Source organism: Blastocystis hominis (genome assembly GCF_000151665.1).
Source record: "Blastocystis hominis, Singapore isolate B (sub-type 7) whole genome shotgun sequence assembly, scaffold_2".
NCBI classification, from domain to species: Eukaryota; class Bigyra; order Opalinata; family Blastocystidae; genus Blastocystis; species Blastocystis hominis.
Genome location: NW_013171827.1, coordinates 328,424 through 347,615, shown reverse-complemented (window position 1 = coordinate 347,615; position 19,192 = coordinate 328,424). Strand labels below are relative to the sequence as shown.

Genomic DNA, 19,192 nt, shown 5'->3' with positions numbered 1-19,192 from the left:
CTTTATAACTACCTCAAAATGGTGATTCTTGCTGTTGCATCGGAGAATCTCTCTCATGCTCTAGGCAGAATGGACGAACAAACAAACAGTGTTCTCCATGGAACTCACCATCAACCACACATCGCGAACCGTCTGCGATATGACGCGGATCGAAAAGATCGCCACCAACATATTCGAGTATCTCAACAAGCATTTTTCGCTCAACATTTCGGATACTTTCACGGAGGACGAATTCGATTATGTGATGCGCGGATCCATGAATTTCACTTCCGTAGGCTTCTTCTTCTCTCTTTCGATTGCCTTCATAGAAACGCTGCTTCAATCTCTTCTTCATGCCCCAATCAGAACCATTAAACACGCTGGAGCCTCGCCATGTGATGGAGATATGGATGGATCCCTACAAGTTAGTCACGGAAACGCGTCTGATCCAATGGATTTCCGTAATCCTCGCTTCTTTATTTTGAATTGCTTAGGGATTACTCAAGCGATTGGACTATCAGCCGTATGTCTCCTCCCGCTTCATTCAAACGCATAATTTATTCATTCATCACACCGAAGTTGTGACCTATCTGCTTCAGATCATCACGGATCCTCACTATTTCGTTGTTCACTGTTCTCTGCAGCTTGTCATGCCTTCTGGGGAAGAGTTTTCCACCCAAGTGATTCGATTGAATCTGAACAGCGAATTGACGCGCTTGAAAGAATCCATCGCGGCAGCAGTAGATTTATCGGCTTGTGTGTGAAAGAAATAGAAGTACGTCGAGTTCTCGGTTCAAATGATGTACCCTGCGCTTCCGTTGAATCTTTTCGGTCGGAAAATCCCAACGCTGCTGGACCAAATCGATGAGATCCAGTCCGATTCGTTCAGTCCTATTTTGTGTCCCTGCATTTGTCCCACGGAATCGAGTTGGGAGCACGTCGTGCTTCATGAATTTTCGGTCTCCGAGATATTCGTCTTCCAGCACATTCTCTCGCGCAATCTGCTTCAGTTGTTCAAACAAAACAAGTTCGAATGCTACCATTACGTCGAAGAGGACAATAGCGAAGTGAAATTGTTCTTCATTCACGCGTCCTCCTCTCGCTGTCCAGTGATTCTGAACTACACGTTCTCTTCGTCCAAGCATACAATCGAGCTTCTTCGATTGCCCTTTTCTTCCGTCCCGTCCGACCTTTCAACGCCGCTTTATTCGCTTCTTCACGCCTCGGGAAACAGCAAATGTCTTGAGTCTACCGAAGATTTGGATTCGCTTTCGGAGGCGGAGCGCTTTGAAAGGTTGCTGAGTGAGGAAATCCGGCTGAATTACGCCATTTTCTGCTTGCTGTCGTATTACTACCATCTTTCGAACAACAACGAAATGGGGAAGGAGCTTTCGTTCTGCACCGATTTGCTTAAGTGGGAAAGGGGGAGGTGGGTTACCTGATAGACAGCGCGAGATCGCATTCTTGATGCTTCGCCAAGCGCTTCACACATCACAGCATTTCTATACGTTCCTGCCTTACTCGATTCGTCCTCGCAATGAATACATGCTTTCTCCGCTCCCCAAGCGAGAAAACAAATTCGCTATCACAATCCATCGAGACAGATGCGATCCTTTGTCCAAAGAAGCAAACACATATCTCCTTCAACTTCTTCGATACAATCTTTCAACTCTTTATCATTCCATTCCTGAAACGGCCATGGCCACTCTCTGTGAAATCGCTTCTCTCTTTCTCGATTATGAGTACATTAACAATTCGCAGGGCTTTTTCACGGCTTGCAATTCGAGCGGGAATCGAATCAGTTACGGCTATAATTTCTGCTTGTTCTTCGTGTTTCTCCACAATTTCTCCTCGTCCAGTTTCGTGAATTCCTCTTCCTTGAGCCAGCATTCCGTCGAATTCGATTACTTCCTCGTGTCTCCAGATTCGTTCCGATCTACCAATGTAAACGCGATCAATTCGATTCAAAGAGATGTGCAAGGACGGAATCAAAGAAAGGAACAGGAACAGGAACAGGAACAGGAACAAGAGTTGGATATTCAGAACTTATTCAAGTCTTGCTTTATGTACAGCATTTACAACGCGATCTATTCGAATCGAAGCGTGAAATCGAGCGAGTTGAAACGATTTTTGACAGCGGACAACTGCTTATCGAAGGACATCAACGTCGATATGACTCATTTACTGCGCGTATTCCGCGTTTTGAACGACGACGATCGAAAATACATCGACGACGAAGTGTATCGAAGCATCAATCTCACCGACTGCATTATCTTCGATGAGTATTTGGTCGTTCGATTCAACGATTATCCCGTGTTTATCAAACCGGAACTCATCTACCAGAGGCGATCTCCCGGAACCAAAGAGGTTTCTTTTTGTTTCATCATTCATTTATTCGATAGACGATCACCCAGTGTTATCCGCTATCATCCATGGATTACCAATCGTTCACTTCCTTCCTCGAGAAGAGTTTGAGTTCCCACATCACCAAAATGGAGCTTCGAATCGCTTCTTTCTTGCCGCGTCAAGATATTTTGATTCCTCCAGGACTGCGCTGCTCCCATCTCGACTTCCGTCGCAACGAAGAAGACTCCGCCTACGAAAAGAAGTACGACGTGGGCAGTCCGCGCTACCAGGACCAATTCCAGGCCTTAAAGTAACGCTTTCCTTGCGCGTTTGTTGGGTAGATCGCTGGTGCAACACAGCGTCCCCGCTCACACAATCAAGCAAGTCGTGACGATTTTCACATCGATCGCGTCTGAAACCTGCGTTCGCATTCTCGAAGAGCATCTGCTGCACTATCTCTCCAACGTGAAGATCGTGTTCGATCTGCTCCAAGATCTCAGCGTGTACAACGGCGTAAAGAACCACGACCACCAGCCCAATTTCACACTGGTTTGGATGGAGAGTCGAGTTGATTGTAGACCGACGATATTCGCAATGAGTTCAACAACGAATTCTCGTTCAACTGCTCTCCCATTGCTCCTGGCAACGTGATCACGAGCGAGTCCACGTTTCTCCGAACCGATTCATACTACATCTACGTCGAGCGAAAGACCAACGATGTTGAAACGCCCCCTATCCATTCGTATCCCCCACCCATCAAGCAGACAAAGGGAACGAATATCGCAGCGGAACGTGACGCTTTCCGCTATAAGCAGTACGGTTTGGACCGCTATTCCATTCCCTTTGTGTGCATTATCTGGTACAATGCGCAGAAAAACGTGTTTTCGATTCGCGTGCACGACTACAATCACGTGCTCAAGGATCGGTATGAGCGAGAGGTCAGTGATAAAACCGCGGGGTTGCCGTATACGTGGAACCAGGTACTCGACGATTATTTGGACCAGATTCGAAACAAGCTGGACAGCGTGCTATTCGCGATGAAGGAGAAAGAGCGAATTCGGGTGATCGTTCGCGAGCGAAAGATGCGCGACGAAGCCGTCGTGAATATCGTGCGACGTTGTGGATCGGATTGGATGGTGATGAATAGAGAAGAGTTTTCGGTACAAGGGACATCTCAACATTCTCGTCCCCAATCTGTATTACATGCCCTTCCCCAAGAATCAAGAGATCTACGCGTCTTCCCTGATTATGGACGAGCCAAGCATCGAGACAGTGGTTCAAGACATCCGATTGCTGCTTTCCTCCAACTTGATTCAGCACAACATTTCCTTCAATACCTGCCAAAAACGAGCCATCAAGCTCCTCTTCTTCACTCTGGGCAACTTTAAGGAAGCTTTCTGCGTGCTCATGCTGTCTCGCTCCTCCAGCAAATCGCGAGAGGACTTCAACGTGTGGATGCTCTCCATTCAATTGTGGGGTTGGATCTCCACGCCGCTAAGCGAGTCCTTCCCGCTGATCGAATCCATCAAAAAGCAAATTCTCCACGCGAAATTGATGTGCTTGAAGCAATGCGCGAGCGTCAAGCCCTCCGTGCTCATCACCGACGATGAGTTAGTGCAGTGGCTCAAATCGTCCGCTTACAAATCGCAGACCATCGTGCTGCACTCCATCTGCACGATCAGCGCGTTCTTCTCGTTCTTCTTCGATATTCTAAAGAAGAACGGAAAGATTCCGCTGGAAACGACGACCAATGCGAAGACGCTGGACGACAACACGCCCGTCGGAGTCGAAACGAGTTCTGGGGAGAAGGTGTATATCGGCGAAGGCTTCGATTTCATGTGAGTTTTAATACGAATGAATGAGTCAATATAGATCGATCGAGAACAAAGAAATCACTCTCATCGAGCTGAAACTCCATCAAACATTCAACAGCCGCGGCGTGCCTTGCTCGAAGGAAGTGGACGCGTCGGTCGAAGCCAGGCCGGTCACATGCGTCATCAATGACTGCGGCTGCTGCCATGTGGAGAACCGCGTGGTGACGCTGGATGAAGTGACGAAGCACATTCCGCAGTCGTTGAACGGGAACTTGGCGTCGTCGTTGTATCCTGGCCTGGAAATCGGGTATAAAATCTGGTGTATGGACATCGTGTCGGAAGAAAAGCGAGTGGATCTCGAGAACAAAATGGACATCGAGCTGATTGCCTTAGCGAAACAAGCGCGTATGGAGTAAACAAATCGATATAGGAATGAAAGAATAGAGTGTTCATTGTGTTCCATTTGATCAATCTGCCCGATTCCCTGCTGTCTTCGTTCGATCAAACCACAGTGGGTTCGATTCTGGCTCAATACACGTACAACGTGTGCTATGGCCGCAAGAAATGCGACATCATGAGCGATTCCTCCGTGGTGTCGAGAGATCGCTACGAAGATGGGATTCAACGTGTATCGAACTGAGCGGGAAGCGGTTCATTTGTAGTACCACATCACTCAATTCTTGCCGGCTCCCTTCATCCACATTCTGGCCGATGCGTTCTATGAATGGATTCGGTCCATCACGCCCTCCTTCCAATCCCCTCTGCTCCACCCCATTCCCTTTGAAAATGAGAAATGGAGCTCCTTCCAGCTGCGTTCTTTCCACATCTACAGCCACGATTTAGCGTGCGGCTGGAAGGAATACAATCCGCGGCCCATCCAGCACCCCATCTTAAGCGAATCCATGATCACCAACGCCGACGATGTTCTCCACATCCTCAAGCTTTTCTCGTCGAGTCTCCCTTCGCTGCTTGCAGTTGACGCGTAGAATCGAACGACAATATCTGCTGCATCTTCCTCACGTTCAACAATTCGGACTACGCCGATTCCACCGATCCAACCGATTCCCTTTTTTCTATCGATTATTCGGAGAACGATTCGCACAATGCGTACGACGCAGAAGACGCAAAAACCGCGGAAACCTCCACCCTCACCAACGAAACGCCCACCCTCAGCAATGAAACGCCCAGTACGACATCGCTGCGACCGTCCGAACGCATCAAATCGCTGCAGCGGCAATTCCACGAAGTTTCCTACGCGCTGATTTTGGTGACGTTCAATTCGCTGGATATCGTCAGCAAGGGCGTGAATGAATTGTTCATGGCGCAGCTCCAATCCGAGTAGCGAGCTTCTCGCACCGTTTCATGTTTCTAGAATTCAATCCATCGTCAACGGATTGCTCCTCGCCGCCGAAGTCCGCAATCTGGTGCTTCTGAATCACGGAGGCCATCACATTACCGATCAAAGTTCACTTTTGGATGGATCCATGTAACTCGCAGACACGATTCCCGCGATTAACTTCTCGCAGCCGGTGGTTTCCTCGCATACTCCTCCCCTTTTCCTCACGAATTTCTTCACGCTGGTGCAATGTCTGCATCTCCCCAACACATCGCCCCACACGCTCGGAATCAACAAGTTCTCGGAGCAGCTCGTCGTGATGGGATCCCAACAAGTGAAGCTCGAGCAAGAGCACGAGAAGTTGCAGCACAATCTCGAAGATATCCTGATGGAACTGCATCGAAAATCGGAGTTTTCGGAGTTTCACAAGCTGCTGCTTCGCGATTTCACGCTGCAGCGTCGGTCGTATTATCTCTTGATTCCGCTGGGATTGATCGACGAGCACGAGCATGAACTGAACGAGGAAGCGGGAGGCAGCAATGGAATCGGAATCGGAATCGGAATGAATGGCGGCAATGGGAATGGATCGAATAGCGGAAACGGTGGCAATCCTGGGACTCCGAACGGGTTTTTCGGGTTTTATTCTCCGTTCAAAGGCACAACAAGCCGAACGAAGTGGGACAGGAGTCCATCCATCACTGCTAGACACAAGAAAGCCTCCAAACAAGACGCCACTTCGCTCAATTCGTCGTCGTCCAACACGGGACTCAACATCCGACTCAACATGGATCTCCGTTTTCTTCCTCCCTTTCCTTCACCATGCAGGAGCCAGCGACACTCCCAGCGATTCTCTCTTCGGCTCCGGGAGTCTGGCTCTGTCCGCTCTCCCAGCCGACAGCCATCGCCTGGGTCTTCACTGCAAAAGCAGTAAGGAGTTCTTCCACTCGCTTCTCTCCTACATCCATCGCCGATTATCCGCGATGAATCTCACCAACGAGATCTTGACGCGCACCGAAGAGGACGACCAATCTTGGATGTTTCCACGTTTCCACGTTTTGAGGGTAGGGTGCTGACGTCGTCGGACCGTTCGGAATTCTACTGCGTTCACTTGCAAATCTTCAAATCGCGGTTTAAAGCGAACATCTTTTCGAACACTTCTCCGCACACGTATTATTTCCCCTTTCTCCAATTCTACCACGAATTTTGCAACGCTCTGCTCCTCTACCAGCTCTATTCTCTCACCTCTCCCTCCCTCACGCCTCCTTCCGTCCTCTCGCCCTCCTCTCCGGCTCCCCTCGTCACGCTGCGTCATCTTCGCGAGCTCTCTTCCCATCTCTTCCGCCCCGTTACTGTCTGCTCCCTCAGCCACGTGATCGCCCCCATCGCCAAAAAAGACGCCATTCCGCCGCTTTCCTGCACGCTCTCCGTGCTCCACGAGCATCACACGCGTCTAGGCATCCCCTTCTTCGAAGCCGCCGACGCGTTGCGATCCCACCAATTTCACAACGTGTAGAGAGACCTTCGCCGTCATCCCCGTCGACTTCCTCATCGATCCCCAGCTCACTTCCCCCGTTCTTTTCCCCCACGATTCTCTCATCCCCGCGGGAATGACGCCATCCTCTGGACCCTCTGGACCCTCCGGAGCCTCTGGAACCGCGGGGATGGCTTCGATTCGGCAGCGGGAAAGCGTCAATTCGTCCTTGTCGGATAGCAGCACGATGCCCAGCGTGCCGCCGCTGGTGCTGTCGGTGGAAGGCGTGGAGTTCGCTTCGCTGTTCTTTGTGCCGGCGTCGATGAGCTTCTTGCTCACGTGCCAGTTGAAGGTGTGGGTGACTGCGCCGCACACGGTGATGGGCGAGGTGAGGTCGGTGGTAGAGAAGTGGACAGACATGTTCTTCTCGCTGTTTAACATGGTTTCCTTTTAAAATTGGATGCGATGTAGTACTTTGCAAAGATGTATTCGGACATCCCCGTGATGGATCTGGCACGCAACCGAGTGGTTGATTATCCGTCGAAAGAGCGGATTTCGGCGTTGCTGCTGTTTTATCGCTCGGAGGAAATGTTCAATCGGCTGAAGGCGACGCTGAAGAATTCGGTTTTTGTTTATCCGCAGCTGGGTGATGCGTACCGGCTCGTCGGATCGCTGAACGAAGAAGGTTTGGTATGAGATCAGTTATAGTAGTGATGGGTAGAGATATTTGATTCTTGTGGAGTACAACGCGAAACAAAGAAAAACTGAAATCCATTTTATTGATCGAGTGCCGGAGCTGGAGCAAGATGTGGAGGGAATTACTAAGATTGTTAATTTAGTGTCGAAGTTGCTCTACCAAGAAGTTTATGGCTTTTCCTCTGTTTGTTGGAAGACGTATCAAAAATGCAGGGAAAACCGCGGTTTTAAAATCGAATCAACATTTTCCTTTGTACGAAATCAGATCCGCTGATATTTGTATATATAGAAGTGAAGCCAGAGATATGAACGTTTGGACATGTTTTATTTGTGAGGAGTAGTATCAAACCGTTTCTTATGAGTTAAATGGAGTCCCAATGCCTGTCGTGAATCAGATCTCGAGTTTTGAAGATTTAAAACTGCAGGTGCGCTGTTTTGGTAGAGTGTTGATGAATTAGGTTGAGAATCTGTTTTCTATTGAAGAATTGGCACAAAACATGTATCTACTATCTGGCATGGACGACGAGGGCTATATTCCTATTGAGTCAGTTTTGTATCACTTTTCACAGAAGCTAATATTCGTCTCGACCGGAGATGTTATAGAAAGCGTCCGCAACTCCGACAAGGTGGTTGTTGACGAAGCGCAAAGCAAGATCCGTCCCAATATTGATGTGGAGCGAAAAACTATTATTCTGCGTGACATCGCGGACAGCACGGAGGACGAAGTGCGTTCTATATTCGACGGAATTGCCCCCGTCGAATCTGTGAAACCCCCAGTCGAAAACAACTGGTTTCCCCGTTTTCTCCGTTTGATATGCAGGTTTGTGGTCCTCGATTCGGAGGCCAGCGCTCTCCACGCTCTCCACGCGATTCAAAACAAGCCATTTAAAAACAGCGTGATTCATGCCCGCATCAAGAACGAAAGTCGAGCCGTGCTGATCAACAAAATGGTCAGTTCTCTCCTCGATTCCTTCTCTTCCTACAACGCCTTCAACCCCAACTCCTCCTCCGTTTTTTCCTCGGCTACCATGCCCTACACCGCTTCCGGCGACTCCGATCACCTTCCTCCCCGCGGTTCAAAGTACCCCCGATTTCTGGAATTCCACATCTAGTCGGCGAGGCCGTGGCGGCAAAGCAGCTTCGCGGCGGCGCGCAGTCCCGGCCCCCAAACCGATTCCTCTTCCGCAGCTGAACGTTTCATTGGACCGGGCGTTTCATGTAGTCCGCGAGCGCGTTTCCCCCGCTCGTCTTCACGGGCGGAACCGCGGGAGTCGGGTACGCCGGGAAATACACGAAGTACTCTCCCGCGGAGATCATCGCGATCGTGAGCGAGATGACGGACTTGTCGATCCCCGCGGTTCCTGCGGGTGACCATTCGATCGTGGTAGGCGCAGCGGTGCGGAGCGAGGCGTAGCTGACGACGACGCCGAACGCGGAGCTGGTGACGAAGCAGCGGACGCAGTCGATGGATTTGTCGGCGGAGGCGGGAATGCCGCGGACGTACTCGGTGGACAGCGTGGACTACACGACGATGCTGATGGGAGACGTGGAGGAGGAGGTGAAGGAGGAGGTGCGACGGAGACGACGCAATCGGAAGCCGAGGAAGCTGTAGGCGAGGAGGACAGGCGTGAGGGGAAGGGACTACTCGAAGACGATGGTGAAGAAAGGAGGAGCCGAGGAGGAGAAGAAGACCGGTGAAGAGAAGAAGACCGGTGAAGAGAAGAAGACCGGTGAAGAGAAGAAGACCGGTGAAGAGAAGAAGACCGGTGAAGAGAAGAAGCCTGGAGATGAAAAGAAGAGTACTGAAGAGAAGAAGTCTGGAGAGGAGAAGAAAAAACCTTCTGAAGAGAAGAAAAAACAGCTTTCTGAAGAAAAGAAGAAGTCTGGAGAGGAGGAAGAGAAGAAGGGAGTGAAGAGAGAGAGGAAAGGGAAGGGGAAGCGAGAGGAGGAAGCAACGAAGGATGGGTGGACCGTTGTGAAGGGTTAAGGGTAAATTGGAACTCACAAGCGGAGTGACCAGACGAGTTTGTTCGATACGCTTTTCGATCCATGGACTACCAATTCGCACGCTAGACGTGTGTCTAGGCAATGCAGATCGCCATACACTTGGTTGAAAACTAAACTCACCAGCAAAATGGTTTGCTTCACAACACACTCGACCAACCAACTTCCTATATATTTAACACACGCAGAATCCATGTGCTGTATAATCGAATCGTTGATTCCATTTATTCATACACACACCACATCACTGTGATTTGATTAGATGGCCTTCAAACACACGCAAAACAATATTCAGCTATAGTATTTTTGATTTTATATTGCTTCACCCTCACAGACAACACATGTGTCAACACACATTGAAATGGAAAAGAATCCTTCGTGATTGTAAAATGCATTTAAATATTAAAAACATATTGATTTCTACTATTCATTGGTTAAAAACGTGCTCATGGTTCATTCAAACAAGTTCATTCTATCTCCTCGCATGTCGATCAAAATTGAATTCCTTTCTCTCCACCTACATTCGAACCACAATACGGCAAATTGACCGTATGTCCCTATTAATATATATTCGGAAGAGGCCCAAATAGTTAGGTGCCATTCCTCTGTGGCTGTCGTAAAGGACAGAAAGGAATTATATAATCGAATCATCTAATGGTAAGTGAAGTGTTTTGTGATATAGATTCATTCCAGAACGGTGGAATGGAAGGCTCGCTTTTCTGGGCGTTTGTTTCACATCGCCCTTGAGAACCTAGACAGAGTGGTCTAACGGTTGTATAGGGTCGTGTGCGTACTAAAACCGTCAAGAGAACTGCTGCTACTATTGTGGAGAAGTACTACCAGAAGCTTGCTCTGGACTTCGAGAACAACAAGAGAGTAGGCTGTAGAGAGTGTGGGAAACGCATAGTCTGTCAGTGAATGTGCTGATCTTCCCTCCAAGAAGATGCGCAACAAGATCGCTGGATACGTGACTGTATTCCTTTATGTGAATCGGATGATGGATAGCACCTGATGAAGAGAATTCAGCGTGGACCTGTGCGCGGAATCTCTCTGAAGCTTCAGGAGGAGGAGAGAGAGCGTCGTCTTGACTACATCCCCGCCGTGTCTGCTCTTGAGAAGGATCAGATTGATATTGATCAGGAGACTGCTGATATGTTGGCGGCTATGGACGTCAAGATCTCTGGTGTCAGGGTTTCCAGCAACCGCAAGTTCCGCGGACACAGAAGAAACCAGCACTAAAACGGATTTGGATGTATGATTCCTGTGACTTGTTTGTTTTATACGCACGGATCGATCGTGAGTTTTGGGGTGATTCAAGGTTTTTTTAATGTAAAATGAAAAAGGAGTTGTGACTCCATTTGAATTCCTCCTTCCTGTTCGGCATCCATCATTCCCCCTCCCCATCACAATTCTCTTTGATTCAACAAACAACTCGAAGGGATGCTTGGATTCCTCTGCAATTAGACCTTGTAACCCATGCTCGCACGGCGACCACGAGCTCTCTCGAACTTGCGACCAGTCGAACGCACGTAGGGGCGCGCCTTGCTTCCAGGAGTACCCGGAGTTCCGAAGTGTCTCACGGCCTCGCGAGCACTGCGGTGGCCCTGCAGCAGCACCGTGTTGGCTCCGGTGGGAGCACGCAGAGCCAGCTGGTCCAGAGTGATGCACTCGCCTCCAGCCTTCAGGATGCGGGCACGAGCGGTCTCAGTGAAGCGGAGAGCGCACACCTTCAGAGCAGGCACTTCGATCACGCGAATATCGTCAGTGACGGTTCCGACGATCACGGCGATCTTGTCCTCCTTTCCCTGCATGTGCTTCATCAGTCTGCTCAGACTCATGGGAGGGCGGTTGATGCGGCTCATGTAGAGACGCTTCAGGACCACCTCGGGGAATCTAGCGTTGGTGCGGCGAGCCAGGAAGCGGTACAGCTACGAGATCACCCATTTCGCCCGAAAGCGCTTACATTGACCAGCAAGGCCAGGTACACGTTCTCGCTCTTAGGAGCTTGTCTCTTCTTGTGTCCACAGTTACGACCTCCAGCAACAAGATCAATACCCTACCAACGAGTTAGAAAAACATTCCAGCGATCACAACATAAGCAATGCACAATAGGAATCACAACGAACCATTTTTTATATGAATCCCTTCAGTAAATGTGTGAATTGAAAAACCAAGGGGATGGGTTACTTGAGGGGAATTCCAAATTTGGAATTGCAGAATTCCCCAGTATTCTCGCCAACCCCCTGGGTGCTATAGTTGAACTAGGAATCTATAGGGACCTTCGTATCCCCATGAACAATAGAATGTTTGTAAGAGAGATTTTGTTGATTCGAGGTAAGTATCGTATAGATATGTGTATTATGCGTTGCAAAGGGAAAAGCGAATCGAGGACTCACTTTGGTGTAGATGAGACATCTTGCTGCTTATTTGATGCTGGTTCTTGGTGGAAACGAGAAGCCTACTGTAGTGTAAACAATTGAATGAATAATGGTTAGGCTGAGGACATCAAGTCTGTTCTGGAGGCTATTGGTGCTGAGGCTGAGGACGAAAAGATCGAGAAGCTGCTGGCCGACCTTGAGGGAAAGAATGTGGAGGAGTTGATCAAGGCTGGACTCGATAAGCTGGTTTCTATTCCTACCGGAGGTGCTGCTGCCCCTGCCGCTGCTGCCGCGGGTGCTGCTGGTGAGGAGAAGAAGGAGGAAGAGGCCAAGGAGGAGGAAGAAGAGGAGGAGGAAGATATCGATATGAGTGGAGGCGGTCTGTTCGGAGATGATGATGACGACTGGTAAACGTGATTAGTTTCTGTGTGTTCATCTGAATCGTTCAGAATCGGATAATGTTTTCATCAAACACTCAAAGCCGAGACTAGCGCACTAATCTCCTGATAAATCGTCGGGAGGTCGGAGAACGGAACGATCATCACCTCGCGGGACTGCTGAAGGACTTCGGAAAGAGAGGGATCTCCAAGAGGGGCAACGTTGAAAGAGAAGGTGAGCTTGGAATGCTACAGGGATAAACGGATGGAGGTGATTGTACCTTTTTCATAATGTCATCTTCAAAATGGAAGTAGGAAGTGTCATCATCATCAGCAGCAGCAGCAGCAGCATTATCACCATTGGCATTCCCTTCGGTAACCTGTACTTTGCTTCCGTCTTTATTCTTCTTTACGGTCAGCTCGCGGAAACGTTGAGCAATCACGAGAATATAGTCAAACTGGAACGCTTCCTTGTTGTCACTATTCTACGCTCAACTCAATGTACTTTATTCTACTTCGAGCGCCCATTTGATGTCTTCCTGGAGAGAATTGAACAGGGGAGGCATCACTTCAGGAGGGAAGTTGCGCATTCTCTCGTTTAATAGGATTCCTGTATTCTTCGATAAATAGTCATTAAACGACTTTGCCAACTCGGGAGGACAGTTCTTTTTCAGAATTGATAAAATAGACTTGATTGTCGGGTTACCCTAAAATTAACAACTCATTCCTTTACAAAATACTATATACCTTATGCGTTTTCAGATTTAACATCGTCAGGAAGGCATACGCATCTTCCTCTCCATTGATTTCCACAATCGATCCTGCTTCTACCTGTTTGACAACTGCATCTGCTAAAGGAGAAAAGTTTACATCTCTTGCTGCACCTAACAGCATGTAACGCATAAGATTGCGAATGCTCTTGAAATGAGCTTCCTTCGGGTCACTAAATCCAATATCGAGATTAATAATTCCATCATCGTCATCGTCACTTTCCTCTTCACTCCCTTCCTCTTCCTCCTCATTTTCTCTAAGCATTTCCTCTTGTTTCTTTCTTTCCTCCTTCGTAAGAGGCTTATACGTAATCGCCTCCTCTTCTTCCTCCGAATCGTTCAGGGACTCTTCGGAATAGTTGATTTCCTCCTCTTCCTTCAGTTGTTCAGGTTTAGCGCGCTTCTTTCCCATTTTCAAAATTAGTTTGTTTTTCGTTTTTGGTGAATGTCGGAGATTAAGGATCCCACACCTGATCAGCCAGCGTGTTGTATTGTGATTGGAATGGCTGGAAGTGGAAAAACCACTCTCATGAAGGTAGTTTGGTATGTTATGGGTGGTAACGTGTAGAAAATTTCTAATTATATGACATACAATGGTAAGAATGCATATGTTGTCAATTTGGATCCTGCTGTCTCCAGTCTTCCCTATGTTCCTAACATTGATATTCGGGATACTGTTGATTATAAGGGAGTGATGAAAGAGTATGTTATGGATGAGTATGAGTGAGTTGCAGTTTTAACTTGGGTCCAAACGGTAGTATTATGACCTCTTTGAATTTATTTGCAACTCGGTTTGATCAAGTGTTAGATTTTATAGATAAGCGTTCTAGTGAAAATGAGTTCGTTTTTTTATTCGTAATTCTAATAAGCAGCGTTGTTCTTATCGATACCCCGGGCCAAATCGAAGTTTTCACTTGGTCTGCTTCAGGCAGTATCATCACCGAGTCTCTTTCGTCTTCTCTCCCCACCGTTCTTTTATACGTCGTCGACACTCCTCGTTCATCACAGCCAATCACTTTTATGTCGAACATGTTGTATGCATGCAGGTAGCTGCTTCTTTCCATCCAATAATCCAAAGTATTATGTACCGCATGCGTTTGCCGATGGTTATCGTATTTAACAAGGTCGATATTCAAGACTGCAGCACCATTGAAGACTGGATGCGTGACTACGAAGTCGGTTTCCACGTTTCCACTTTTGAATAGGCGTTTCAGAACGTGGTGAGCGAGGATCGAAGCGACAGTTTCATGATTCCGTTGACGCGTTCGATGGGTTTGGTTCTCGACGAATTCTACAACACGTACCCGCGGGAATCCGCCTCACAAGCAGAATGCGGACGGTGGGCGTTTCCTCGGTGACGGGAGAAGGGATGGGGGATTTGGAGGCGGCGATCCAGGACGCGAAGGAGGAATATTTCTCGGTGTTTTTGCCGATGATCCAAGTAGGAGGAGAGTGTAAAAACCCGATCACGCGAAGGAAAATCGCCGCGTGAAGGCGAAGAAAGAAGCCGCCAAGGCCGAGAAGCAGATGAACCGCGTGAAGCATGATATTGCGACAGAGAACGGGGAAACCAGTGGGGAAACCAGTGGGGAAACCAGTGGGGAAACCAATGGGGAAACCAGTGGGGAAACCAATGGGGAAACCAATGGGGAAACCAATGGGGAAACCAGTGGGGAGAGAGGGAGAGAGAAGGTTCCGCTGGTGGCGGGGGCGAAGGTGCAGGGAGGAGTGGAGTTCGAGAGCGCGGAGGAGGCGGCGGAGCGAAGGGAGTTCGAGAGCCTGATGGAGTATGCGGACGAGTTGCACAGAGCGAGGAAGGAACGAGAGTAGAAGAGAGGAAAGGGGTGATGGGAGTGAGGGAATGTTTGTTTGAATCAATGAATGGATGAGTCAATGAATGGATGAATCAATGGATGAATGAATCAATGAGAAAATGAATGAATGGATGAGTGAATGAATGGATGAGTGAATCAAGGGATGAATCAAGGAGTAAATGGAGCGATCAATGAATGTGTTTGTTGGAATAAGAAAAAGAATTGATTGATTGATTGATTGGCTAGTTTCAAGCTATCCTTGTTAGTTAGAATGACCTGCTTGCTTGCTGGCTATTCCCTGTGTTGTGTCTTCCTTTCATCGATCCACCACTTCCCTTATTCATCGCTTTCTCCCTCCCCATTTGCTCCAACAAACAACTCATCCACTCCCATAACCTTCTCTTTACTCCTTCTTCTCCTTCGGCTTTCCCGCAGGCACCAGCAGCAGAATCAAGAACGACACCACCAACTGCCACAACCCATAGAAATCCAGCGCCTTCCACACGGCCCACGCCTTCTCAAACGAATACGAGAACATCGCGCCGAACATGAACGTTCCCATCATCATAATATAGACATTTCCTAGCCGCAGGAACACCTTCTCCCACTTCGATCCGCTCACATACGGCCACAGCTTGCTGTGCGCGATCTTGTTCACCGCCTGCAGCCCCGACCCCGTCAAGAAGCAGAGATAATACGACGGGTAGAAGCCGTGCCAGAACGCGGAGACCAAGAACACGTAGAGCTGATTGAAGTGCGATCGCTCGTAGATGCACATCTGCAGCCACCGCTGCGTCCGCTTGTTCCACGCGTGCGTCGCCATCGACATGCTCGTGCAGAACTCGAAGTCCACGATGTCCACATTGCTGATCCCGTCCCATTTCCCCTTCTCCGTTTCTCCATATCCCCCACAAATGCACAGACTCTCCCCCAGTTTCCACAGTCCATAATACCGGAACCGCACCCCCACGTACGTCAGATACGCGATCGCAATCCGCGTTCCCAGCCATCGCTGCGCAAACGCTTCTTCCAGCAGCGCGCTTTCCGGCACCCAAATCGACGCCGCCACGAACAATCCCAGGAACAACACGCCCTTTCCGAGGTTCAGCGCCGCCCAACGCCATCGCCCCGCGGGGATGGCGCCGTACGGATAGCGCCGGTTCTCGATAATGTCGATGAACTCGCGGTAGTAGGTGTTGGGACCGCCGAGAATCCCGGGATAATGGTAAACGAAGCTGAAATAGTCCAGCAAGGAGGGCAGCGAGGTCACGTACTCGGCCTGGCGGCGCTTGTAGATGCGGCCCCAGCGGTCGGTTTGCGCGGCACCTTTGTCGACGACGGCCTGGATGGAAGGGAGAAAGAAGGAAGTACGCGATCGACGGTGCCATCGAAGACGGACCATGCGAGCATCTGGAAACGAGAGACGAGCATCATTTGGTAGGTCGTGCTGTCTAAGGTGTAGCTCATGTAGTCCGTTAGCATCGTGTAGAGAGCGCTGATGATCAATGAGGTAAAAAGAAAAGGCGTACGAGAGAGAAAGATAGCAAAGGGAAAAGACAAAGACGTAAATCGGCTGTTTACGAGGATTGCTGAAGCGCATAAGCAGGTAAACAACCAGACCCGAAATAAAGGAGTGAATCCAGCTGCAGATGAGAAAGAATAGAGGTAGCAAACCCAACACCGAAGCAAAATTGCAAAAGCGAGACTCCGATAGTGATTGTGTAAATCTTCTTTACAGTGGGACTGCGAATAAAGTTTTGGAGAATAATGAGGGGGAAACTGATAATGATGGACGCAAGAAGACGAACCTAAAAATGACCACTTTGCCCCGTTCCTACGTAGTCCTCACGTAAACTCGCGGCCACTGCAATAGCTGAAACAAGCTGATCAAGGTATTCAGACTTCACGAAAACGGTCGCTGCAAACAACTAGAGATCGAAAGTACTTATCAAACGTACGTTGCTCAGCTGGTGAGAAAACTGTACAAAATCATCCAAATAGCCCATTTGAGTTTATTTTGCAATTTTTTGGATTTAAATAAGGCAAGGAAAGAAGCAGCGGATTTGAGGCACACCAGGGGAAATAGATAGAAAGAATAGCGTTTGTGAGAGACTCATCCATCCAATGCAGAAAAGTATAAGTGGTGTTGATGGAATGATCATTCCTCCTCCCGATATGCGGGCAATCATCGACAAGACCGCCGAATTCATTGCAAAGCAGGGAAAGGAGATGGAGAAGCGAATCTACTCGGAAGATAAAAGTCGCGTCAAGTTTGCTTTCATCGGCTCCGAGCACCCCTTCCATCCATATTATGAGATGGCCGTTAAAGCATATAAAGAGGGTAAAAGTAAGTGAACGTTATTTTGCGCCCTAACTCTGCAGCACCCGAGATTCCCAAAACCCGTGTTGAAGAGGAGAAAGAAAAGGAAGAGGAACCTTCCGAGGAGCAGAAGGAAGTCACTGCCGTATCTTCGATCCAGCACAGAGCTCGTTCCAATCCTCTCGCCGCAGTGTACCAAGATATTCCGAATGAAGAGCCTCCCGCTTATGAATTTACTCAAAATGTTCCGGAGTTGTATTCGCTCGAGATGGACATTCTCCGTCTAACAGCGCAATACACTGCTATAAATGGCCGTAAAGTGGGTCTCTTTTCTTATTCTCTAATCTTCCAGTTTTTAGACGGAATCCAAAACTATCAAAGCTTGAATCCGCAATTCGGCTTCCTCAAGCCGACGCACATTCTGCACGGTATTTTCCTTGCCTACATCGACCAATACACAAAAATCATCCACTTCGACGCGTCCATCAAGGACCCTCTCCTCAACATCTACAAGCATCGCGAAGCAGCGCTGCGCACATCCGTCCACCGCATGGAGTTCCGTCGCCAGCAAGAAGAGGAAGAACGCAAGCAGAAGCAGGCCACCGAGGAGACGCTGGCCGCCCAGGAGATCGACTGGGGCGATTTTGTGGTGGTCCAGACCATCACCCTCGACGACGATTCTCCCGCCAAGCCACACGCCGCCCCGCTCTCCACCGCCGTACCTCCAGTTTCCACTTTTTACCCTAGCCCGAACAGATGGAAGTCGACATGGAGCCAGCCGACGACGAAACGCCCGCCCCGAACCCTCCGCAGCCCCCCGCGGTTCCTGCGGCTCCCGCGGCTCCCGCGGCTCCCGCGGACGTTTCGTCGTCGGGTCTGAAGGTGGTGGAGCACTTCGAGCCGCAGCTGAAGGGCGCGTCGAGCTCGGGCCCGAAGGTGATGTTCGACGCGCGTACGCAGCGGTACGTTCCCACGGAGCAGGTCAACGAGCACGTGCGCATCGAGCAGATGGACCCCGCCTGGAAGAAGCAGCAGGACGTGCGGCGCGCGCGCGAGGCCTCCACCAACCTCGTCGACGGCCAGCAGATGAGCGAGGCCATCCACCGCATGCGCGCGCAGCGCGAGGCCGACTTCGCGCTCAAGCGTCCGGGGCCCGCCGCCGTCCCCGCCGCCGTCCGCGCGCTCGACGACGCCGCCATCGACCAGCAGCTCAAGCGCCAGCACCTCAAGGCGCTCGACGCCCAGCCCGGCGCGTCCCAGACCACCGCCGACGCCGCCGCCGCCGCGCAGCCCGCGCTGGCCGCTGGACCCGCCGCCCCCGCGCCGCGACCGCTCTTCCCGGGCATGGACGCGCCCAGCGCCGACCCGGCAAAGCCCAGTCCGCAGCCACCCAGTCCCGCGGTTTCCACGGTTTCCACGGTTTCCACGAATCCGATGCCGACGATGCCGGCGATGCCGGCGATGCCGCGACCTCCGCTGAACTCGGCAATGCCCAGTGTGCCTTCGGCAATGCCCAGACCGCCCATGCCTGGAGCCATGCCTGGAGCCATGCCTGGAGCCATGCCGGCGATGATGCCACGACCGCCGATGCCCTCGGCAATGCCGGGTCTGCCCTCGGCAATGCCGAGCCTGCCGGGCATGATGCCTGGAATGATGCCGGGCATGATGCCGATGCCGGGCGCCATGCCGGCGATGGGAGGTAGTCCCGCGGGGAATGGTTGATTGGTAGGGCTGATTCCCGAGGGACAGTTCATCGCGGCGCATCCAGGTCCATTAACGCTGACGGTGAAGCTGCCGGTGGACGCGTCGAATCCTGCGTGGCGGCTGAACGGGCAGAGCGTGGCGGTGACAATCGACGTGCAGGCGACGGTGAAGACGCTGAAGCAG

The 19,192-nt window shown here is 50.2% G+C and overlaps 7 protein-coding genes; 4 read left to right on the top strand and 3 right to left on the bottom strand.

Moving 5' to 3' along the window:
- Positions 1-7,429: 7,429 nt before the first annotated feature.
- Positions 7,430-10,913, top strand: GSBLH_T00002566001 (uncharacterized protein; the record flags this gene model as incomplete). XM_013041037.1 has 4 exons in its annotated part: positions 7,430-7,636; positions 10,427-10,522; positions 10,554-10,619; positions 10,652-10,913. 4 exons carry the CDS (start codon positions 7,430-7,432, stop codon positions 10,883-10,885), a joined length of 603 nt encoding a protein of 200 aa, XP_012896491.1. The 3' UTR covers positions 10,886-10,913.
- A 165-nt stretch (positions 10,914-11,078) lies between these two features.
- On the bottom strand, positions 11,079-11,789 carry GSBLH_T00002565001 (uncharacterized protein). XM_013041036.1 has 3 exons: positions 11,754-11,789; positions 11,610-11,680; positions 11,079-11,574 (listed from the first exon to the last, which is right to left on the bottom strand). The coding sequence occupies exons 1-3, from the start codon at positions 11,773-11,775 to the stop codon at positions 11,107-11,109; spliced, it is 561 nt and encodes a 186-aa protein (XP_012896490.1). The 5' UTR covers positions 11,776-11,789; the 3' UTR covers positions 11,079-11,106.
- Positions 11,790-12,050: 261 nt separating this feature from the next.
- On the top strand, positions 12,051-12,480 carry GSBLH_T00002564001 (uncharacterized protein). XM_013041035.1 has 2 exons: positions 12,051-12,109; positions 12,142-12,480. The coding sequence occupies exons 1-2, from the start codon at positions 12,077-12,079 to the stop codon at positions 12,433-12,435; spliced, it is 327 nt and encodes a 108-aa protein (XP_012896489.1). The 5' UTR covers positions 12,051-12,076; the 3' UTR covers positions 12,436-12,480.
- An 11-nt stretch (positions 12,481-12,491) lies between these two features.
- Positions 12,492-13,585, bottom strand: GSBLH_T00002563001 (uncharacterized protein; the record flags this gene model as incomplete). XM_013041034.1 has 4 exons in its annotated part: positions 13,149-13,585; positions 12,917-13,108; positions 12,683-12,886; positions 12,492-12,650 (listed from the first exon to the last, which is right to left on the bottom strand). Exons 1-4 carry the CDS (start codon positions 13,293-13,295, stop codon positions 12,492-12,494), a joined length of 702 nt encoding a protein of 233 aa, XP_012896488.1. The 5' UTR covers positions 13,296-13,585.
- A 31-nt stretch (positions 13,586-13,616) lies between these two features.
- On the top strand, positions 13,617-15,029 carry GSBLH_T00002562001 (uncharacterized protein; the record flags this gene model as incomplete). XM_013041033.1 has 6 exons in its annotated part: positions 13,617-13,706; positions 13,740-13,873; positions 13,906-14,217; positions 14,250-14,346; positions 14,377-14,471; positions 14,501-15,029. 6 exons carry the CDS (start codon positions 13,617-13,619, stop codon positions 14,661-14,663), a joined length of 891 nt encoding a protein of 296 aa, XP_012896487.1. The 3' UTR covers positions 14,664-15,029.
- Positions 15,030-15,366: 337 nt separating this feature from the next.
- GSBLH_T00002561001 (uncharacterized protein) lies at positions 15,367-16,991 on the bottom strand (the record flags this gene model as incomplete). XM_013041032.1 has 6 exons in its annotated part: positions 15,367-16,327; positions 16,357-16,480; positions 16,515-16,628; positions 16,660-16,793; positions 16,824-16,913; positions 16,944-16,991. The coding sequence occupies 6 exons, from the start codon at positions 16,989-16,991 to the stop codon at positions 15,389-15,391; spliced, it is 1,449 nt and encodes a 482-aa protein (XP_012896486.1). The 3' UTR covers positions 15,367-15,388.
- A 582-nt stretch (positions 16,992-17,573) lies between these two features.
- Positions 17,574-19,027, top strand: GSBLH_T00002560001 (uncharacterized protein; the record flags this gene model as incomplete). Its single annotated transcript, XM_013041031.1, has 2 exons — positions 17,574-18,023; positions 18,053-19,027. 2 exons carry the CDS (start codon positions 17,574-17,576, stop codon positions 19,025-19,027), a joined length of 1,425 nt encoding a protein of 474 aa, XP_012896485.1.
- Between the last annotated feature and the right edge of the window lie 165 nt (positions 19,028-19,192).